At 40.4% G+C, this 19,948-nt stretch overlaps 1 protein-coding gene across 12 annotated transcripts in view; it reads right to left on the reverse strand.

The window, feature by feature from the left end:
* BBX (BBX high mobility group box domain containing) overlaps positions 1-19,948 on the reverse strand; it is a 274,404-nt gene that overhangs the window by 45,734 nt on the left and 208,722 nt on the right. For all 12 annotated transcript variants that reach the window (XM_027582505.2, XM_027582499.2, XM_027582501.2 and 9 more), the window contains 2 exons: positions 16,114-16,188; positions 7,913-7,993 (listed from right to left, as the gene is read on the reverse strand). In XM_027582505.2, the coding sequence (XP_027438306.1) occupies positions 7,913-7,993; positions 16,114-16,188 (156 nt within the window). The remainder of the gene's footprint in view (positions 1-7,912; positions 7,994-16,113; positions 16,189-19,948) is intronic.

Genomic DNA, 19,948 nt, shown 5'->3' on the forward strand with positions numbered 1-19,948 from the left:
TCTACAAATGTTAAGGTATCGATTCATTTCTTTAATGTGTTCTGCTATAAAAGACTTAGTGAAATGACCAGTGAAAAAATAATTCATCATGTGTACTACCTAAGAATAATACCACAGAAGTAGATGCCCTTTAACTGGTACAAAGAAATGGGTAAGTTGTTCCCAAAATGTACCCTACTATTTCACTCTTAATTATCTTTTGTCTTTCATTGTCTATTATAAAGGATCCAGCTAGATTAAAAACGAGGCAGTGTGAAAACAGACCCACTGACACTCATCAAGAAGTTTCAATTTCAAAATCTCTGCCTTTTAGTACAAAATAAATGTTTTGCAGCCAAGGTATGTTTACAGTCATTTTGTACTGGCTTATTATCTGCCAAAACAGTGTAGACATAACCCTAGGATGGCACTTAGCAGTGCTTTCCAAGATGTGCACTTCCCCCATAATTAAATAAAATCAGAATTTTTTTTCCATAAACATACACTGGCTGATGGTTGCAGAGAATAAAGAATAGCACTGATGCTAAGAAAATTCAATTTTCTTTATTATAAAAGATAACTGGTCACAGAACAGTGGTCTAAGCATCTCTCAACACTGAAATCTGAGCATTTTAAGTAGTTTTCTACTTGGTTTACAGAAACATGGCCAGGTGAAAAGGTGGCTTCAATGTGTCTCTTTACTGTTTCTTCAGAAATTTTACCATTTCTGAAGACTCCAGATGGGGTGGGGTGACCTTTGTTCCATAGACCATTTATTCAAGTCTCCCCTAGACGTGTTAAAGGAAGTCATTAGAAGAATTCCTGTGTTGTGGTTCTTCCAAAAATAAGTCATTGCATTTGGGAATGAGATGAAAAGTTTTAGGACAGAAGTTTCATAAAAATGACTCACAACTCTGCATAAAAAGCTACAGAAAGAAATACACCACTTTCAAAAAAAAGAGCCCCTCAAATATATTGTTAAGTATTTAGGATTCAGTCACATGACAGCGGTGTAGGAGGGGCCAGGTGAGAGCTGTTCACTGAGATTCTGGGCTTCCAAGGGGTTCCAACAGGATGGAGGGCATACTACGCATCAACGGTATGTGAGGACACACAGAAAACTGTAAAGAAGTTACCTCAATCAAACACCACCTCTAATTGGTAGTGGTGAGGAATGCTACTGTGGTTGGAGGGATGGAATTTCCTAAATTTTTCAATGCGGTACATTTTAATCTCTACAATTCAGCTTTCCTTAAAATTAGCCAGCATTTTTCTTAAGATTTAATTTTTACAGACACTAGAATATACTCACCTTTATCTATCTCTTTGGTTTTAATTAGAACTGGTTTTTGCAAGTTAGAATGTAAGGAAAACTAGGGAGTCAAGGCCTGAAGATGTCATCATCCTTTTTTAATAAGTAGGGTTCAAAACAACTTTTCCACTTCCCTTGGAACCATCAGATCTACAACCTTGATTTTTTATACTTGAGGAGTAGATCTGGAGACATCCAGCACCCTTTCCCTCAACTTTACCCTAACACATTACCAGTTTCATAAACTGAGATAGAGCAAAGTAGAACACAGACCACAGACCAAATGCAGCAAGCCTGTGTGACTGTTTTCTACCTTTCTTTCTTCTGTGCTCAGAGAACATGAGCCTCTGCTTTCCAAACCCGACCATTTACCTTGACAACCGCCACCGCCCTCTCTTGTTGACTCTTTCGGTAGTGGATCTCCTCAGCTGTCCCTACCCCTCAGCATCTTTCATCCCTTTCCTGCTAGTAGGGCTTTCCTCCTCACTCACAAACATCCAGGCTTCCTGAAGGAGGGCTCCGAGCATTCAGGCTCAGAGCTGGGGTCACCTCCGGCTCCCCTTTCGCTTTGCCTCTCACATCAAACAACCCAGTCATCGAATCCAACGAAATCCCCTGCAGCCTCCATGCTGTCTGTTTCTACCTCCTGTTCCCACGGCCAACCGGGCCCTCCCCAACCCTGGCTCTCGTCTTCTCACACGCAGGTGTCGCCAGAAGTTTTCCACTCCATTCTACACGGGAGTCTGCTGCCACGGGAGTCTGCTTTCCCACTGCACGCCCCTGCCCTCAATCTTCGCTTGCTCGTCACTATCTTCAAGCACAGGTTTTCCTGCTTCACACTAACCACTCTCCCGATTCCGACCGGTCGCCCCACTCCACCTTCCATAAGTCTCCCAGCACAGCCCTCGACTCCTGCCCGTCTGAGTTGTCGTCATCCACTTGCCTCACGTCTGCCTGCCTTTTTACCCCTTAATCCCTCTGCTGTATCTCTCCCATCTCTCCATTTAATTATGCAGCTCCCATTCTGCACCGTGTACAGGCGCTTAGGTACAAAAGAGGGAGGCGCACAGGGGACGCGGGGGCTGGCAGTGACTGCTGGCCTCAGACTCGGGGCTCAGTAGGGAAAGGAGAGGACAGTGAGGGTGGGTACCCACTACCGGCCCTGACCAATTGTTCTCATGGAGGAAGGCTGGACCAGTGTCTCCAGGTTCTCTTAGATTTTCATGAGAAGTCAGACAGACATATTTATTTGCGTCTCTATTTTTAAAATATTAAGGACTAATTCAAATGTAAAATATAACACAGGTCAACAAATTGTGGGCTGAAAAAAAGTATCTCTGCAAGTTAAATGTGGCCCAAAGGCTGCTAGTTTCAACCCCTGTTCCTCAACAACTCCTTCATCAAGAACCAGCTCCACACTCTGTCTCTGTGCTGGGTCCCCACAACACTCCTGCTAATATTAATTCCTCCCTTTCTTGGCTTCACACATTCACTTTGTGTATCATTCATCACTCAAGTAGAGCTTTGTCATTTCATTTGCAATGTGAAACCATTTGCACACTTATTTCTCATCCCTCAACTTTTTATATCTTATCTCTCTGCAACTGGAGAATAAGTTCTTGGAGGACAGGAGTCGTACACCATAATTTCCTCACAGTATCTTCCAAAGTATATTCCCCACTAACAGGCACTTATTTAAGGGTGTAAGATGTATCTTGGCAGTTTCAAAAGTACAGACACTTTTTAAAAAGGAAATATCAGTTCCATTTCTTTGACAGCAGTCTTGAAAAATCTGTCATCTTATTCAGCCATACACATATGTGTAGGAGTGAGCTGTCTTCCACAGAGCCTTCTATAATACGCAAAGTCCTATAACAAGCAACTTGCAGAGTCTTTTACACTCATCTCCATCAAGGCTGCAGAACAGCCCGGTGTGGAAGAGCATGGGCTGCGGAGACAGACTGCCTGGGTTTCCCACTGAGGCTCTAATCTCCTGTCCACATGACTTTAGGCAAGTCACAAAACCTCTCTGCCCTTTTGTTCCCTAATCTGTCAAAGAGGAGTGATCATAGTACCTATCTCAGGGAATGCCTGTGAAAATTCAATGAGTACATATAAAGTACTTAGAAAAGTGCCTACCACATAGCAGATAGTAAAATAAAGTCATCATTATCTTCGGTTAGATAATACAACTGAATTTCTGCTATTAAAATCTATAACCTATTTTAAAGAACACATAAAATGATTTCAGAAAAAGAGAAGTAAAACAAAGAGTGATTACTATTTTTAAGCATGTGTTCCAGTCTCTAGTGGTACTCTATAACACCAACCCTGCACCTGGAGGTAAAGTGTCCTAAACCACCGATCTTAAAAGAAGGTTCGCAGCTTATCCCATCGAATAAACATTATTTGTACATCCGTATGCAGGTAACTTCAGCAGCCTCACTGTTATTGGCATGGAATAAGTCCTCAATTAATTATTGTTTGGTGGGATAAATGAATCAACTGTGCATCTTATTATACTAGACAATTTTGATACCAGAGACCTTCAAGTATAGAATTTTCTTCACTGAAATGCACAGGGTGAAGATGTCCCTGTGTGTCCTCCAACTCTACAGCAACTATAATATACAATGATCTCCAGGGGGATGCTTTGCTATTCTTTATATGACCTGACCTAATTAATTTCAAAATGAAAGGAAACACATTAGAGTACCTGCATCAATTAAGCAACCGATTAACGTAACAGTATGAATCTCATGGAGGTTCAAACATAAAGGACTGTATTTTCTTCTCAATTCCCTGACCTCAGCAGCACTATGTCAACTCCCTTCCTAGCTGGAGTAGATTCCTGAAAAATACCTGGAACAGATCCCAGAATTTTCAGGTCACTTTCAGCTACTAAAAATCCACCCAGTTGAAAATGCCAATCAAATGCCTGAAAACAGGGCCTTCCCTGGGGCATCTCCTGGCTACAGGGTCTCAGGAAATAGAAGGGGTCCTTACAATGCCAACTCCGAGAGTGCAGGCCAATTCAAGTCTCTTTGTGTCTGCTGCCAACTTCCTCCAATTTTCTTTTTGCCTGTTCAAGTGGGTGTAGGGCACAGCAGTAACTACATGCCTAAAATGTTTGTCGCTTTTCACCACGAAGACATTTCTTGCAAGCAACAGCCCCTGTCGTTTTGGGAGGTCTCCTTATTCAGCCCTCCTCCCGCGTCAGCCCACAGGAAGGGACGTGGGGTAGGGGGAAAGGTGAGTTCCAGGGCTAGTTGCTGGCCCTTCCCTTCACAAGGCTATTTTTAATAGCTTCTGCTGTAGAGGACAGGAGAAGCAATGGTAGAGGCAAAGCTAACTGCCCGCGGTTATGTCTGTCTTCCTGCTAACTCTACATAAGACTGAACGACCTTGTCAGGGGATGCCAAGGGCAGGGATGGTATACAAAACATTTAAGAGGCAAGGGTGCCAAATGATCAGAAGGGATGTGGTCCAGGGGCTGGAACAGGGTCTTGCAGGCCCCTTGCTGTGTCCTCCAGTTGCTGAAAGGATCAGGGGAGCCCGGGGACGCTGGGAAAGTTGCAGCAAGGGTACTCAGGGGGTTTGGGTCACAGTTTTTTTTAACTAACAATGGGAAGTATTTGGTATGTTAGTACCAGGACAGCTGTATTGGTGGAAACTGGCTGAACATCACTCCTGCTTGTGGGCGCTCATCAACATCCTGAGCAGAGCTGTCTCTGTTGCGTATTTCCTGATGTGAGAGCCTGTTCCAGGCCTGCTCTCTGCCAATGTCTCCCCCCATGACGGTCCCATGGCTTCTTGCCTGATCACACTGAACTGCTCTCTCTTTGTCCACTTGACCCGTGGAGACTCATGCATCTCTACAATGCCAAGAAGGAGTACAGCAGCCTCTTCCAAGCCTCTCCCTGCAGCCAACTTCCTCCAGTTCTTTTCTCATCTGGTCAGACAGACGCAGGGAATGGCAATACGTCTCTGTTTAAAACATTTCTTGCTTCTCACCAAAGACTAAGAAGATACCTCTTGCAGACACCCCCAGCCCCCCGATCTTTAACAAAAGTTGTCTTAGAGCTGCCTTCACTTTGCCTGACACGGGGCAGGGATGAAGAGTGGAAAGCACTTCCTTCCTTTCCTCCTCAGGACAAGGAGAAAAGCCAAAATATTCCGGATGACTGGATAGTCTTTGATAGTCCCCCTCCCACTGATGGCTTGGGGGTTAGGATGGGCATGAAAGGAGAAACCCCTGGAGTGGCACATGGGACAGTAGCTGGATCAGACCATCTCTTCATAAATCCCAAGAGAAGGATCTGGCCCAAACTGAAGGCGGCTTCCTGGTGGATTTCCCTTTGATATGTGTGAATTTAAAGCTGTTCTTTCATATTTCAGACAATAGCACCAATTCTGGGCAACAGGAAAAATCCTCCTCCATATCCTGCTATACTTGTTTCAAGAGGCACCCGAAATAATTAAATATTATATCCAGTTCAAGAAAAATGAATATCAAATACACATGGAATAAAAAAAAAACTGAGGAAGCATATTTCTACTGGTGATTATTTGGAGACGCTGATTAATCCATTGTGCACATATTTATGTTTAATTAAAAACTGGGAAGGATTTAGAATGTTATTCTAAAACACAGTCTATTAGCATTATGGCATCATATTCATGTGGTGCAAATAATGTGAGATTTTCTTGGTAAATTATTTTTTGCGACCTTGTTTTATCAAAAGCATATATTTTTACTCAGATGTTATAAGAAACCAAGTCTGAGTATAAGCTGATTTGCTATAATTGGAATAGGCTTATTGCAGTCATTTTACCCCTTTAAAATTATGATACCAGCATTCAAACATCTGTTAAACCATAGCATCTGTTTCATATTTGGGATGCATCCCTACAAATTAGAAGAATGTTCTTTTTAATGAGCTCTGATTTAATAGGGAATCCTTTTTTTTTTTTTTAACTGTTATGCCAAAGAAAGAAAATGAGAAGACAAAATCATCTCTCTAGCGCCCTCCACAGCAAAGTACCTCAAAGGTCCATACATTTCTAGTAAAGAACTGTTCAACAAAGATATAATAATTTGAGAGTTAACTTGTTTTACAATTTAGTGTTGTTATGTATATATTATGAATATGTATGTAAGCATGCACGCATCTGTGCGTGCACACACACACAAAAACAGGGAAATGCAGAGAGGGCCATACATTCGTATTATTCAAGAAAAATAGTCACTTCTTCCGAATACGTTGTCTTGACAATCTATAGAGTCTTAAAAATACTAAATTCACGACCTCGTAGTCTCTCTGTTTACTAAGATTTGTTTGCTCCAACTCCAAAGGCGCACTTGTTGCCAGATCTTTACCATTTCGGTTCTATCTGAAGTAGTATTTGGCCACTGACTCACTCAGTTCTTATGATTCCCTGGGTTCTTTGGAAGTTTTCGAGTCATTTGTAGCCCTCTATTTGGGGCTGATTTTGTCTTACAAGAAGGATGTCAGTTTAATGTCAGACAACAAAGGGTTCATTTGTTCCACTGTTTAGATACTTTACTGTTTCAGGCCTTTGTATTTTTCTATTTCTAACGTGGACCTGGCTAGACTCGAAAAGCTTCATTTAAACGTATTTAAAACTCCTAGATTTTTATGATATACGCTACCATAAAATTTAGAAAATGATAGGTTGTCCCATTAAATTTAATAAACTACAAAGGCTTTATAAAAAGAACCATATCACTCACAAACAAAACAAAACACACCTCAGAAGGAACTCACTGGAAGGAAGCCAGAAAAATGAGAGAAAAGAAAAAGTTTAATATAAAAGATACTTGGTCACCCATCTTGGGCCTCCTAATTTGTCTCGCCAACAGAGAAAACTGCTATTATCTTGTGTCCAAGCGCTACAGACATTTCTTTCACAGAAGAAAGGCAGAACGGTGGCAGGGAGGCAGAGAAAACCATGGTCCCTGCCTACCCCAGCAACAGGTGCACTGGCACCTTTCTCGCCAACCCATCCCCACCAAGCGAGGGCTCTCTGCTCCTCTCAGATTCACGAAAAAACATCTCCTCCTGTGCCAAAGGAACAGCAATGTTTTATGCCCACGTCATAGCAAGTGTACAACTAATAGGTGTTACAAAACCAGATTTTAAAACATGTCATTGGAGTTCGTCACACACAAAAAAACAAAGCCCAAAACCAAAACACCCCCAAATTAAAACATCAACCACCTGGTTTAAAAGCAGTGTCTTCTAGGAATTTATGGATGTTTTAGGAGAATCTGAGGAGAAACATGACTCCGGCCATTCTTCTGGGTGAACTTATCTCACCAATGTGGAACAAAAACTGACCTTATTTTACAATACTACCTGTGAAAAAGGATTCTGCAAGTTCCCTGAGCCCCCTTTTCCCGTGCTTACTGACTTTTCGTAGCAAAACTCCTTCTTTTCCTAAATTAAAGGCTAACCGTCTCATGGTTGAAAATTAGATGCAACACCACACCTTCTGGTCACGGGTGAGATGGCACAGTTTAAAGAACGCTGTGATGATGACCTTTTTTGTGGTTTCCACCTGTGCAGATCTTATCTCTAAATATTGTTAGAAACTTGCCTCTGCCAGTTGAAAGAGTGCCGACTTCCCACAGCGCTTCACAGGCTCGGCACCACCCAACTGCGAAGTGTTCGAAGAAATCTATATTGAAAACAATTCACATAAAGAAGGTTAATTGTGTTATCAGAATCTTTGCTTCCTGTTCATACACACCCAGGAACTTTCTTTCATTTATGAGAACATCATTGTTCCCAAGTACCAAGTAACTTTAAATGTGTCGTACTTGGGATAATTTTTGGAACCAGTTTTAGTCAACAACCTCAAAAATAGTAACAAAAACCAGGTGTGGCTTGGATAGCTGTTTATGATAAGAGTATTATCTTGGAAACCGCAGGCTTTAAATTTAACTCTACAACCTTAAAACAAGATATGCATTTCCATTTCTATATAAACACCAACTCAACAACTGGCCAAACACAAAGGATTTAGAGTCATTTTGTATGTACCAAAGCAACAAGTTTTGTTTTGTTTCTTTTTAAGGAATATATTTGGGATCTCTAAAATATTTGACTTGTCAGTCAACAAATACTATTTTTGAGAATCCAATATAAATGAACTAGGTTAGGGCATTGTGACAGGAGCTGGGGAAGCTAAGAGTTTCATATAAAACACTTGGGCCTGGCTTTGAGAGAATGCTCTAAAGCATACACAAAGATTGACAATCAAGACCACATATCTAAGTAAGTTATGGAGTGAAGGCCTATGTTGAGGCACATGAACATATACAATATTACACTGCCTGCATGCTCTTCTGCAAACTTGACCAAACAACAGCTGGGCACTGGTAACAATGAACTGCACTGTCCTTTTTCATTTTTATATGAAAACTTCATTTTCAATTTCTAGCCTAACTCTGTAAGAAGCTGAGGACATACATTTTTTTTTTTTAAAGATTTTATTTATTTATTAGACAGAGAAAGACACAGCGAGAGAGGGAACATAAGCAGGGGGAGTGGGAGAGAGAGAAGCAGGCTTCCCGCGGAGCAGGAGCTCAATGCAGGGCTCAATCCCAGGACCCTGGGATCATGACCTGAGCCGAAGGCAGACGCTTAATGACTGAACCACCAAGGCACCTCGAGGACATATATTCTTAGGGATCTTGACAAAGTATTCTTCTCCTGGAGAAGTTCTGTCATCATTAAAGGAGCTAGCTCCGGTGTAAGCTTTTCATATTCTTTGTGATTCTGAATTCTTTCCCAATTTAAGACAGAGGTATCTCTCAGTTTAGTTTAGGAGGCACTCCTGCCTGGTGTCTACATCCTTATAGGTGACCCCAACTTCCACGGGGAATTCTGTGGAGTTGTCAGCTCTGGGAGAGATTGGGAGCTTGTTGCTAAAGAGAATTTTCCCTTCATAGAGGCAAATGGTTAATAAGCCACCTGGACCATTTAGAAGGGTCTAGTTTATGGAATAAGAACTTTTTCTTCCTAGATATTGTCATTTTTAATAGTTCTTTTCTATTTAATCCCAACTACTTCTTCTTTAGAAAATTAACTAAATGGTAGGGGTGCCTAAGTGGCTCAGTCAGTTAAACGTCTGACTTTGGCTCAGATGGTCATGATCCCGGTCCGGTCCTGGGATCAAGCCCAGGTCAGGCTCCGCTCAGCAGGGAGTCTGCTTCTCCTCTCCCTTTGCCCCTCCCCCAACTCCTGCTCTCTCTCGCTTGCTCTCTTTCTCTCTCTCAAGTAAATTAATAAAATCTTAAAAAAAAAAACTATGAGAAAATTAACTAAATGGGGCTCAATCTTTCTGAAGTCTGGAATATTTTCTTCTAAATTTTCTCTGATATATGCCACTTCTACTTTTTCTAGACAAGCTGAATTTAATTACTCACCTTATCACTAAACTAACAGAAACGAACACCACCTCTCAATGACCTGAGGGAATGAAGTACTGAACATAGATGTCAGTGCCTTGAACCAAGGTTGTTACAAACGAAAGAACATGACCTTTGGTCAGACAGACACGCCTTCATTACTTTTTGCTGTGTTGACTTAAGGAAATACTCAAGACTTTGAGTCTCCTCCACCTCATCTTCGAAACAGAAACAGTAATACCTGCCCCATATTACTGCTGTGAAGATTAGATTTTATGTTAATGAAGAGTCGGGCACAGTGCTGAGCTCATACTATGCTCTCAATAAATGGCCCAATTATTATTTGACAAGAATTTATCATCAGTAATATGAATAAACAAACTCTTTTAGTATAGTTCCAAAAATTAGTTACATACTGAAATTGGAATGGAATTAAAAACTGCAATGTTAGAGGATAATTTTGATATCTAATAATTTGTAGAATTTTAATCTGTCACACAGTCACATGTACTCAAGAATCAACAGAGGGGGACCACCTGGGTGGCTCAGTTGGTTAAGCGACTGCCTTCGGCTCAGGTCATGATCCTGGAGTCCCGGGATTGAGTCCCACATTGGGCTCCCTGCTCAGCGGGGAGTCTGCTTCTCCCTCTGACCCTCTTCCCTCTCGTGCTCTCTCTCATTCTCTCTCTCTCAAAAAAAAAAAAAAAAAAAAAAATCGACAGAGGACGAGCGTGGCATCGCTGCAGTAAGCCAGGATGGGGTGCACTTCTAGTTCTTCCACTGCTGTTGCCCGTGTTGCTGGAGGTTTACGCTCCTCGCTCACTAGCACACATCCTGTGCATGGCCCACCGTGGGGCTCAAGGAAGAACTTGGGACTGCATTATCTGCCACCTGAGTTCATGCACAGTTGACTGAGGTGACACTTGAGAACGGTTCTTTACCTTTCAAAAGGCACCACCACCCATGTCTCTAAGGACTGGTTTCCTCATCACCCAGGGGAGGACTTTTACCTACGTGTAGGTATAAGGAAGATTTCCAAAGGAGCTTGCGTGGGGTAGAGTCAACGTATTTTGGTAGCCCCAACATTTCCTGAATCAATCACCAATATAATTTTCATGGAATGACTGTGGTGAGATATGCTTTCTAAAAGTGTCTTTCGGTTTCTTAATTTTTTTTTGGTGTGGGGGGTGCTGGTGAAAAACTGGACATTTGTTAATGCTATGGCTGGCCCTTAATCCTGATTTCTCGGCACCATTGCAGGTGGCTGATCTTTCTTTTGAGAAACTCGACTCTGGGTTTCCACTGCTGGAAGACCCTTGTTCGTCTACTGCCCCCTTCCCCCCACTCCTTGTTGTTCTCCTTTCTCTGGTGATCCCTTCAGTGTTTTTCCTCAGGGTTTTGTCTTTTTATTTACACATTTTCTCTCAGTATCTGATCTATTCTTGTGGCTTCCTTAGAGCTTATACAATGCTGATTTGTTATACTACTGCTCGTTCCCACCATTTTTCTTTTTTTTCTATTTAAGAGACTTATACATCCTTTCAAGAAAGAACAATACTGTTAATACGTTTTTCAAGGTCTGGTCAGCTGATGGAGGGAAGTGCGTGTTATGTTACCCTTCTGGGTGGGGGACACTAGTGGGCCGTACTGGATAGTACATTCTTGGCTTTGCTTTTTATTTTCCTCAAACTGGATGGTACTTGCCAATCTCTTAACTCCACCAGAGTCTCTCCTTTGGCTAGTATGTACTGTTCCGGTAAACAAAGTGGGTGTAATAGTTCGTGAAGTACAGCAAGAGAGCTAAGAAAAATGATCACCTTGGATGTCAAACTGCTAATTTTATAGGTGCCTGAGGTAAGGGAGCCACACCAAGGAAACAGGGAGGAAAGATCAAAAGCAAATTAGGTAATAGTGGAAGTCTTTTGCAATTATGAGGGGTATCATAAAACACTGCAGCCTGGGAGGAAATGACTGATAATTACTGAATGAATAATAATAATAAAAAAAGAACAGTATGGGATGATTGGTCTTTCTTACCTTAAAAGAAATATTAATGCTTCTAATAAAACACGTAATACTTTCACACTGATTAGCTGCAGTGTGAGTATATGGTTTTTGTCGGGTGTAATATTCTGTAACATATTGAACAGTCCATCATGAAAATGAATGCTTTAAATTTGCACCTATTGCTTATATCCAATTGTGGCAATGCCTTAAATTTGGTGAGGTTATGGTTGTATTTATATTGGCAAAGTAAGTACTTTCTAAGGGAAGTTTTAATGTCCAAACTTATTGGTCTAAATCATCCAGATTAGTTTTGTCTTCAAAGAAAATATGTAATATTTCAATGCAAAGATCTATTTTAGGTGTAAGAGTCAACCACACAACAGAAAGAATACGTGAACTGGTCATGGCTTTCAGACTTGTTAAATAATAGAAGACAAGAGACGCCTTCTGGCATTATATGTGGTCATTAGTCTTCACTAAATGAGATCTAAAATGTGATGGATGTGTCACTCTACCTGTAAACAACAAAAGATGCAGATAGGAAACTCATTCTGCCCAATATAATGGATCAGAGCCTGGAAACAGCAACAGCTCTTCAGATGGGCCGAACTGCATGTAGATGAATTATGAGTATCAGTAAGGATTGGAGACAGGCTGAAATGGGTGGTGGGGCAGGCTCTGCACTCTATATTTCTTTCTAGATCTTGTAAGGTAGATATATTTTTCTCCCTTTAAACATAAACTTTCCTGAAGAGTATATAAAGAAAATGTTCTTTATTCAGTTTCATGGTTCCAAGCTGGTTAACTTCAGTGAGTTTTGAAACTATCAGACTTGGTTAAGAAAGAAAAACATCCTTCTCAGCTGGCAGGCAGAGACCCAGGGCTCCGTATGAAAGAAAAAACAACTTCAACATAAAGAAATGCCCAGGGCTTACTGTTTCCTAAAAACGGTGTTTCTAGGACAACTGTTTTACACAATAAATGACCCTGTGTCAAGAGAAGATCTAGCTAACCTCTTCCTAGAGTTATGAATGTTTGTAAATCAAATTAGCAAGAATGGTCTCTAATAATTTTGCATGCCTGACCTTAAAATAATATTACAAAGCTAAACATTTTTAAAGAGTAAATTGTTTCCTAAATCATAGAAACACTCACTTTTCTGTAAGTGTACATAATAGGACTGAAATCCCTCTGAAAAGAGAGAGGGTACATGTGGGTTACCAAGTAGTGTTCTATTACATGTCCGTCCCCTTTTTCACTTCTCCCCTTCCCTATGAGGCCCCAGAGATACTAGGAAGTGCCTTAACAAGGACAAGCTAATAACTCACAATAACAATTATAAACTACAGAGCAGTGGTCTCAAATTGTGGTTTCCTGACAGGAAACTTGTTAGAAATGCAAATTCCGAGGCCCCACGCCAGATTCAATAAATCAGAAACCCTGGGAGTGAGGCCCAGCAATCTGAGTTTGAACAAGCCTTTGAGGGGACTCTGATGCATTTTAAAGTTTGAGAACCTCTGCTGTAGACTAATTAAAACAAGAATTTCAAGAGTCTTTCTGTTTTCTCAAAGCTGATGGGTGTTATATGAAATAATTATAAAAGCTTTAGGGATATGATTATAGGTAGTAATTACAGCCTATTCTATTTCTATTGCAATATATGTGCTCATGGCAGATTTTAGCAGATAATTTTATTAGTTCGTCTAGTTAGCTCTTGTTTGGCTTTGAATAAACCAACCCTAAATGAGGCTGACAATGTGGTCAGATCTTAAGATGGCAGAGACTGAAAATTAGGGTTCTTTTGGGCCAGCTGAGACAAGTGACTAGATAAGTTATATATCCTTAGAGAACCGTGTACTTCTCTTGTATAATCACATGTAATAGTTACATTTAGTAACTGCAGAGGCCACTTTTAGGCAAACAGGCTTGAGCGATGGACTGTAGAAAAGGCCCACAGCGACCACCTGGATGAATACAGACCGGCCCATTGGTGGACCCTCCTCAAGATACCCAGAGGCCCTAACTGACCCATGGGCTACTTATCCTCACCTTCCCTCTTTAAAAGCAGCCCCCACTCCCTGCCTCTGCAGGCGGCCTGCCGCTCCCTTCCAGCATGTTCCATAAACTTCTATCTCCTTTGTTCTGCCTCAGGTGAATTTTTGTCACAAGCTGTGCCACTGGCTTTCACCAGACTGTTGTCCCACATTTGCGGGCCCCTATCACGAAAATAACCAAGTATGTAATAATTTCATTGGCTTAGGAATGGAAGGGCTCATATTATGAATCTATGCAAACTTATATCTAGGAGAAAAAATATACTGAGTTGACAGGGGGAATTACATTTGATTCCAGGGCAAAACATTTTATTTTGGTTTGCCCACCACACATGCCTTGCTCTGTTATGAGGTCTTGAAACAGCACTAATAATTTTCAGATTAACAATTTTTTAAAGCTCTCTCAAATCTTATGTATGTCTCATGATCAAAACCCAAAATCCCTCAGAAGACCAGTGCTACTTGAGCAGAGGAGTGAAATATCTCCCTGCATAAGTCTCAAGTGAGAAAAGGTTCTCTTCTTTCCTAGAAAAAAAAAACCCTTCTCATGCTTTAAGGAGTGAGCATACTGAGCAGCAAGGAAGCATTAATCTGTTTAAGAGAGGCTCAGATCTCATTCTCCAGAATCACAGGATAGCTGCTGTTACATCATCAAACTGGTCCCTCAGAGCTGCCCAGGGCTTCAGGAACTCCTCATAAATACGGTAATAGTATCACTTAAATAACAATCATGCTCTGAGTGGAGAGAACTGTTGGAAACACCAGCTGTGATATCCCATACTGACATTTTAAATGAAGTTGAATACGCTTGGTAGTTAATGCATATCAGGTGTGTCAAAGATGAGCCACTACCTTTCTAATATTCCTGCTACAGAGTGTAGAATTTAATCAAACAGAACATATGGCAAATACATTGTTTTGAGGAAAATATTTCTAAACAGTTGCATGGGGCTGGCTCAGGCATTAAGATTAAAACCAAATTCAGTCACCACACCAAAATTCTTTTTCAACTCTTAAAAAAAATTACTAGTATCAAATAAATGGATGCCACCAACTGGAGGAAAGCAAGGAAATATTAAAATGATTTCCTCAGGCTGGAAATAACAGTCTGCTTATCGTAATGACAGATTACAATAAATTCTTAATTTATTCAGATTCATCAGGCAAATTGTTCTTCATAAATAGTAGTATTATACGGCATTTTTGTTACCAGTTTTCTAGAATAGCCCTCAACAACTGAAGCAAATACTGTGGCAGAGAAGCCTAACAGCTATGCAGGCCATTGGTGGCATAACATAACAGTGGTTGACCCAAGTGTCCCAAGAAGAAGCAGTTACTTCTTTCTTTAATGTAAAAGCTGAAAGTCACTTTTCCTCATTTTCAAATTAGGATGCTGGGTTTTCTCCTGCCAAAAGGATATCATTTTACATTTCATTTATGCAGTACTTTTTATTCACATGAATCAAAATGATTCAATACATCAATATTAAACAGAACAATCTTGCTTGTCATTTTCTCTCAACCCTTCAAAAAACTGCTTAGTTTATGATATGTATTTTTGGTTGGAATTACTAAAAAAGGAAAAAGGGGAAAGACCTAGAGCAGACACCATTTGACTTTCATGACCTATATACACTTTATTATTTGTCATACAGTGGTCATTAGAAACGAGCAGCATAGGGTTGAGGCCAGGAATTCTGTGGCAAAATTAAGCATATCATATGTGCCTCTCCACACCAACCAAGTAAGCACTCTCTAGTGTGTGCTCTCTCTGGCTGACAAACCAAAGAAATCGGAGATCCTGCAAGAGCTGACCTGATCTAAGCCTGGGATTAAACACTAATAAAAATGCTGGCTAAAGCTACATCACATCAAAAGCTAAGTACTGATGATTTAACAGGTTGTATTCACCACTGCATCCACTGTGAGTTATTCATAAATCACAGCATCTAATTTCACTATTGGAAACATTTAATAAATTGGAATCCTACAGATGTGGACAGCAGTTTTTTCTAAGCTTTTAAAATAAATTAAAAACAAGGTAAAATGAAACAAATGAATTACTGGAAAGTGTCTATTCTAAATGAACTCCTTAATGAATGCTTATAAAATGAATACAAAATATGGAACTTTTCTGACTATGATTATAGCAAAGGCAGCAAAAAGCATTAAGTATTCCCTTATGTGCATTATGTTCGTAATGGCAAGAGGCATGCCTAAACTTCACGATGTTATTAAAACTCCGTTCTAATATTTCCTGAGCTCAGTAAGTTTCTCAGCCCAATAATCATTAAAAAAAAAAGAAAAAGAAAAAGAGGCAATACCTCTGCAAACTGAAACAAGGCTGATGCTTGACACTGTTTTGAAGGAGTATCAGGGCGGGACGAACTTGAAGATATCTGAAAGGAAACAAGTAATGTTTAATGCACAAGGACATTTTCCCATATCAGACTAATAGATTCTGCCATATATTTCCACTGTAGACACTGATAAAGATTAAGACATGAATCATCACCCTTAATGCCTTTTAGAATAACAGTATAAATGATAAAGGAAGACAAAGGCCATGTTTCTAAAAACAGGTGATTGGAAGAACAAAAGACCGAGTTTGGCTCATCTGCCATGTCTCTTGTAGGGTATCAGGTATGCTGCAGTCGTTGAGGAGACTTGAGATGAACTGCGTTATTTTAATATACTTTTTAAAAAAATATTATTATTAAAAGCTGGAAGCTGCAAGAAAAGCCAGTCGCTCTCTTCCCTACACCACTCCCCGCAAGCTGTTCTCTGCTTAGAGGCAGCTGGGAAGCAGTGCTGCTGGAGAAGCATATGGATGTGGCTCAGGGTATCTGGGACTGAATCTTAGCTGACTACTCACTAGCTACATGACCTTGGGCAGCTCAGCTGATCTTTCTGAGACTTATTTTTCCCAACTATAAATTGATGATAATGATGAAGAGAATAATCCCCTAAATTTTACAGGATTACAGTGAAAAGAAAAGCTACAAAATACACTGCTTGGGGGCGCCTGGGTGGCTCAGTCGTTAAGCGTCTGCCTTCAGCTCAGGTCATGATCCCAGGGTCCTGGGATGGAGCCCCGCATCGGGCTCCCTGCTCGGCGGGAGGCCTGCTTCTCCCTCTCCCACTCCCCCTGCTTGTGTTCCTGCTCTCGCTATCTCTCTCTCTCTGTCAAATAAACAAATAAAATCTTAAAAAAAAAAAAAAAAATACACTGCTTGGCATAGAGCGAGAACGCAATAAATTACTCACTGAACAGGAAGCGCATTTCTTTTTTAACACTAACCATGCATACATACACACACTCTCTGTCACTATCACTCTTCAGGCATCTGACCGTGGATAGAGGATTCTGCCATACCACAGCTGGTTCATTAGCCTCATTAAAAGTTTGCTCTGATGGCCCCATAGAAGTACTTTTCAAAGACCTTTTGAAAACAAGGTCAGTTATTAATTTTGGTTCCAAAGTGAACAAGACTTCTATACAGCTACAAAATAGGGTGAAAGTGAGTCACAAGAGCAAAAAGCCTGGGTATTATGAATTCAGCCCATTCCCAGTCCCAGAAAAGTATTTTCCTTCAAGTAACTGTGCTCACCAACTCCATCAAAGGGTACTTACTAAGCACAGATGCACCTTAATCATAACTCTTCAAACAGAGAAGTCATTTTTTTCATCTTAATTAAATTAAGCTGGTTAGAAAAACCATGGAGGCAGCCGGTGATACGGTATCAAAGTAATGTTTAGGGATGAGAAAGAATTAGTAGAGGGACTGATGGTATTATTGACTTTATTCACTGCTGAAGCCATTAAGAAAATTTTAATGCCACTATAATTAGACATGTAAGCATCTTTAGAATAAATACCAGTAAAAAGAAAAAAGATCCAGATCCTATTTAACAAAGAGACCACTGTGAATGAATAAAATTTAACCAAGTATTTTAAGGCCATTTGAAGGTAAAATTATTCTCTTTTTGGTTAAACCATGAAACCTATCATTTCAAATAAGCACCACTGCAAGTGTGACAGATTGCAAATATGAATCCATGAGGATTTTCCTGAAGTCCTGGGTAGGTCTTACTTCAGATAGCATTTTTCATTCCTATGCACCCTCAATAAAAGTTGAAGAAAATAACGAGTTTATATAAGGGGAATTAATTGCCTAACCTATATTTCTTTGAGGATTAAGACAATGGATGAAACGAAGAGAACCACTACCATCAACAATCTAGATTTTTGAAAAGCATTTCACAAATTTCTAAACAAAAGGATTTACTTATAAATTAATCCTGGGATAGGGACCTCATCAAGATAAAAAGCTTTTGCACAGCAAAAGAAACAGTCCACAAAACCAAAAGACAACCGACAGAATGGGAGAAGATATTTGCAAATGACATATCAGATAAAGGGCTAGTATCCAAAATCTATAAAGAACTTCTTAAACTCAACACCCAAAGAACAAATGATCTAATCAAGAAATGGGTAGAAGACATGAACAGACATTTTTCCAAAGAAGACATCCAAATGGCTGACAGACATGTGAAAAAGTGCTCAACATCGCTCGGCATCAGGGAAATCCAAATCAAAACCTCAATGAGGTATCACCTCACACCAGTCAGAATGGCTAAAATTAACAAGTCAGTAAACGACAGATGTTGGTGGGGAGGGATGTGGAGAAAGGGGAACCCTCCTACAGTGTTGGTGGGAATGCAAGCTGGTGCAGCCACTCTGGAAAACAGTATGGAGGTTCCTCAAAAACTTGAAAATAGAGCTACCATACGACCCAGCAATTGCATTACTGGGTATTTACCCCAAAGATACAAATGTAGGGATCCGAAGGGGTACATGCACCCAATGTTTATAGCAGCAATGTCCACAATAGCCAAACTGTGTAAAGAGCCAAGATGTCCACTGACAGATGAATGGATAAAGAAGATGTGGTATATATACACAATGGAATATTATGCAGCCATCAAAAGGAATGAGATCTTGCCATTTGCAATGACGTGGATGGAACTGGAGGGTGTTATGCTGAGTGAAATAAGTCAATCAGAGAAAGACATGTATCATATGACCTCACTGATATGAGGAATTCTTTTTTTATTTTTTATTTTTTTAAAGATTTTATTTATTTTAGAGAGAGAGAGAATGAGAGAGAGAACATGAGAGGGGGGAGGGTCAGAGGGAGAAGCAGACTCCCCGCTGAGTGGGGAGCCTGATGTGGGGCTTGATCCTGGGATTCCAGGATCATGACCTGAGCTGAAGGCAGTCGCTTAACCAACTGAGCCACCCAGGCGCCCTGATAAGAGGAATTCTTAATCTCAAGAAACAAACTGAGGGTTGCTGGAGTGGTGGGGGGTGGGAGGGATGGGGTGGCTGGATGATGGACATTGGGGAGGGTATGTGCTATGGTGAGTGCTGTGAATTGTGCAAGACTGCTGAATCACAGATCTATACCTCTGAAACAAATAATACATTTTATGTTAAAAAAAAAAGAAGAAGAAGATAGCAGGAGGGGAAGAATGAAGGGGGGGAAATCGGAGGAGGAGATGAACCATGAGAGACGGTGGACTCTGAAAAACAAACTGAGGGTTTTAGAGGGGAGGGGTGGGGGGATGGGTTAGCCCGGTGATGGGTATTAAAGAGGGCACGTTCTGCATGGAGCACTGGGTGTTATATGCAAACAATGAATCACAGAACACTACATCAAAAACTAATGATGTAATATATAGTGATTAACATAACATAATAATAAAAAAAAGTAAAAAAAAGAAATAATTAAGTAAAAAAATAATAAAATAAATTAATACTGGGATAAAGAGCGAGTCAATTACATGAATAGGGAGCTCCTGAAGAAATATCAGATTAGGGATAGGGACCCTTTATATAAAAGCAACGCAGTTAGGGATCTCTTTGCAATCTTAGGTGTCCTATAGAACCCACAAAAATACACATATGCCAATACACCCAAAATTTCACATGAAATTTTTGGGTTTTCATTAGATCTTTAGAGGTTCAGGGACCACTGGGTCAAGCATGTCTGCTTTCAAAGTTGGGACCAACATTATTTCACATCTCTATAACTACTGTTTAAAAACTGAGTGCAGAGTGAATCTTCTGTGACATTAAATTCTTAAGGAAACAAT

This window comes from Zalophus californianus, chromosome 1 (assembly GCF_009762305.2).
Source record: "Zalophus californianus isolate mZalCal1 chromosome 1, mZalCal1.pri.v2, whole genome shotgun sequence".
NCBI lineage: Eukaryota > Metazoa > Chordata > Mammalia > Carnivora > Otariidae > Zalophus > Zalophus californianus.